We start from the raw sequence: 4,250 nt of genomic DNA on the forward strand, positions 1-4,250 counted from the left end.
TTAAATTAAAATAGTCATGGACTTCCCGTACAATCTCATCAGATGTCTCCTCTAAACATGCCTTTACGATCTCTATAAAGACCTTGAAACAATGAGATATCTTACCAAACTATAAAATTTTCTATCCACTCCTGGGATGTTTAATATATCAACTTATTAGGTAGGTAATCAATTAATGAATGAGTCCAATGTTAAATTTATTTAGATTAAAGCAATATCTATACATGAATAACTACAAGTAAACAAGAATATGATCTTAACAAAATAGTCCGAAGTTCTCATTTCATGAACATAAAATAAAATTGAAATATTATTTTTGAGATTTGTACAAATCAATATTTTTCCTTGTGGGATATATGTATAAATATGAGTAGAATAATTGACCAATATTTTGACTTAAGTGACGAAAATTTGGACATCAATGAACAGTTTTTCCATCTACATAAAACAAACAAATAAAAGACTCAGATATTTTTGAACTAAGAAAGATAGCCTTTGATAAAAAATTAAAGTTAAAAATGAATTAAAAAATGAAGTCTGAGATCTTTCCTCAAGCTAAAAAAATGGCAAAGTGGGAGATGTTGAGTGGGGATGAGACAATATGAATGGGGGTGGGAGACATTGAGGGGTTGGCAGGAGATGCAAACCTGAGGCTGGAGATGGTTGAGGTAGGAGGAGGAGGTGGCAGAGGGGGTGGGGGGAGACACAGAGCGGGGGCCGTAGGTGTTTTAATCATTCCTGTTTTTTTTCTTTATGAAATCATATTAGTCATTGGCTTTATGTATTGGCTTAAATGACCCAAACATTCATTTTCCATCCAATTATTTCTCAAATGGCATTACAATGTAAAAGTGGATGATGTTAGTGGCCATGTACCTTTTTCTGGACACCTTGTCCTGTGTCCTTCTCAGTCCCTCTAAATTTAGATAGAATATTTAATTTGGGAAGGAAAAGCTTAACACATTTTCTAATGGTACAAATAAAATGATTCATAATAATATGACCACAAATGATGGTTATGAAAATTGGCCATTTGAGACCAAGTCTAACTAGTCAACAGGTAACAATCCAAAATTGGTCTACCCCACATGGCTCCCACAACATATTGTCAACTCTCATTTAGTCCTCTCTCCTTCCAGTATCCACACTGCCTTGTGATGCCTTTTTTCATTGACACTAAATTTTGTTTTGTAAATTTCAAGATTAAAAAAAAAGTACACCTATAATACAAATCCCAAGAACAATCTATTTTATGTCATGCTATTCAAACATTTTATCAATACCTGCTTGAGAGTCATATAACTGGTGGGTTACTCAAGTTCATGAAAAAATACCCGTACAAGTTAGATCCTAAGAGATAAGTGAAGCTATTTTTGTATTTCAAAGAAAATTTAAATTCCCCAAATAAGTAAATATAAAATTTTATTTGATAATATTTTCATCGTTGGAAAATAAAGATATTAGTTTTACATAATTAAGGAAAATATTAAAATTTATCTTATATATAAGGGCAAAGTGATGTAATTGTTGTTGAAAACAATTGCTTCGTAGGTCAATTTTTTGTTTCTTGAGTTCAATGTCATACAGCTACCAAGAAGAAGTATCCAAAATTTGTGAATTGGTGTGTGGCTCATACAAAATATAAGCATCATATATAAAGTCACATCAACTTTTCTAAATCGAAAAATATGAAGAAGAGGTAGTTATTTAAATTGCTGACTTCCAAGACATAGATGGAATTCCATGATCAACGTTTTTCTTGAGTTTTAATAAAAAACAAATTTTAAGCCAGGACATATTTGGTCAACAATTTCTACATCAATTTATTCTTATGTCTACCTGCTAAATACATTAACTTAAAATAAGCTCAATACATCAATACAAATGATTTTAGCAGTTGGTTCAGTCATGTTTATATCATAATTTTTCCAAGTAATTCTCTACTAAGGGAACTAGACAATAATTCAATATTTTAAATCGTAGAAAACTGAAATCAACAACTCCAAAACATTAAAAGAAGGAATCAATTGCCAAATAATTTAGAATTAATTGTCCATTGTTTAGGGCGAAGAGCATCCAAAGACCCCAGGTCCAAACCTTTTAAGTTGGACATGCACCGTTAGATTAGAATGAACGGTAGATATTTTGTGGCCAGATCTGACAGTCATATTCATGGACACGTCACCCTCAGGGATTGATATTTTTTCCCATAAATTATAAACAAGATATAAACAATATAATATAATCCCATATTTACCAAAAAGTACATAAACCTCTGCGACCAGACCTTATCCCTGTGAAGAGGAAGAAGAAGAAGAGGAAGAAGGAGAGCTATGGAGGGAAGTCCAGCACTGACCCTCTCCTCTCCGAAGGCTCACCTGGCGTTCGGCTTTCGCAGTTCTTCGTCGTCGAGCTCGGCTTTCTGCCTTCGTCGCGCTGTTCTGACTGAATTTCGATCGAGAATTTTCCGGTATCGAGTAGTTTGTTCTAGTCGCCGAAGCCCTAGATTGGTGCCCGCCGTCGTCACAGCGGAGGCCTCTGAGCTTGCCGTAGATTCTTCCGCGCCCTCCACTACTGATTTTGCGGCGAAAACTGACAAGAGTGGACGGTTCTGCAGCCCGAGAGCGGCCAGAGAATTCGCTCTGTGAGTAGCACCACTGTGAAATCGAACCCATTTTCATTAAAAATTACTATATTTTAATTTGAAAACCATAGGTTTTTTTGTCGAACCCCTCTCCAATTTGGCCGGTTTTACTTACACGTACTGTCTTTGCTCTGAAAGGAGATACTTTTAGGTAGCGTTTCAGGAATTCTTTTTATTCCGAGTTTGTGCCTTATGTTGCTTCCCCCTTGTAGTTGGCCCTTCCACTTGAAAATCCTAGTTTTAGTTTGAGAAAAAGTAGATTTTGAGTAGTAATTATTCCAGACTTGTATCGTATGCTGCTTGTCACTTATGCTTGACCCCTTTGCTTAAAAATACTAGATTTAGTGTAAAAATGGGTAGATTGTGCCTTGCATTTTGAGCTATTCTGCTTCCAGGCTTGTATCTTTTGTTGATTGCCCTCATACTTGCCCGTTTTGGTTGAAACTATTAATTTAAATGGGAGAAGTTAGATTTTGGATTTCATTTTGAACAATCCTTCTCCTTCCAGGCTTGTGTCATATGCAGCTTGCTTGGAGGGCACTGACCCAGTCCGTCTCTTTGACAGGAGAGTGAATGCTAGAAGACGTGAGTCTCTGTTCACTGACTGTTTCTTGTTCTTTAGATTTTGTATTGGCTATTGAATTTTTTGTTTTAATCTTGTGGGTTGATCGTGTTCTAGTATCGGGCTATGATTTCGACAAGGCAATACTGCTGGAGTATGATCACATGAGCTTTGGGGGCGCTCCTATCAATGCGGGAACAGAAGAAGAAGCTGAGGAGTTGTTGCAGAGAAATGAAAAAGAGTCTGCCATCGGTAACTCCATCGCCATTTTCTTCTTCATTGTTTGTTAATTTTCTTTGTATTTCTAGTTAAGAATCTTCGGGTTCAGGGTCCTGGATGTTGATGATGAGACGACAAAGACAAGCCATCAGTATCCTCCTCATCTGTCAGGTGCTAGGATGATAATGGTGATGATGAATCATCATTATTGTTATCATTCATTTGCAGAAAAAGACAATTATATCGCAAAAGAAGACAATTATGAGGACACTATAATTGGAAGTCAATTTTCTCTCTAAATGTGACTCTCTACCTAGACTCTCAGACTACGGACAGAGGGTGATGATTTGTCATCATCATTGGCATGTGGATTTGCTAGGATGATGATGACTATTCATCATGACCTTAGCCTCAGATGAATAACAATGATGATCTGCATGGATGACGATGTTGATGACGACAAAGTTGTCCTCTTGTTGACGTCTCCTGTGAGGTAACAAAGAAGAACAAAGTCTATTGCATTTGTCAGCATCATTTATTTTTCATCCGTTGCAGATAGGAGGCAATAAACACGTTTTGGCCTTATCCCTATCCTTATGTTAACTAGGTATTGATGACGATATCCTCTTGGAATTAATCGAACAACTTTTCTTGATTTTCTGTAAGTTCTTTCTTATTACTGTAAGTCTAATGTGGTAAGACTCTCGATCGCCATGAAGGAAACAAAGAGATCTCCAAGAAAAATGTCCTCGTGTAGTATATTGTCCCTAGGATCAACAAAAGAACATCAATTGAATACCAGAACAGATGTTCAGAGAGAAGAGT

The 4,250-nt window shown here is 36.2% G+C and overlaps 1 protein-coding gene across 2 annotated transcripts in view; it reads left to right on the forward strand.

The window, feature by feature from the left end:
- Positions 1-2,269: 2,269 nt before the first annotated feature.
- The window catches only part of LOC144707757 (antitermination NusB domain-containing protein), a 4,079-nt gene continuing 2,098 nt past the window's right edge, over positions 2,270-4,250 (forward strand). Inside the window, exons 1-3 of one of the 2 annotated variants that reach the window (XM_078580996.1) lie at positions 2,270-2,644; positions 3,153-3,229; positions 3,324-3,458. In XM_078580996.1, coding sequence (XP_078437122.1) covers positions 2,334-2,644; positions 3,153-3,229; positions 3,324-3,458 — 523 coding nt within the window. In that variant the 5' untranslated portion in view covers positions 2,270-2,333. The remainder of the gene's footprint in view (positions 2,645-3,152; positions 3,230-3,323; positions 3,459-4,250) is intronic. The other variant, XM_078580995.1, reaches the window with a different exon arrangement.

Source organism: Wolffia australiana, chromosome 9 (genome assembly GCF_029677425.1).
Source record: "Wolffia australiana isolate 7733 chromosome 9, ASM2967742v1".
NCBI lineage: Eukaryota > Viridiplantae > Streptophyta > Magnoliopsida > Alismatales > Araceae > Wolffia > Wolffia australiana.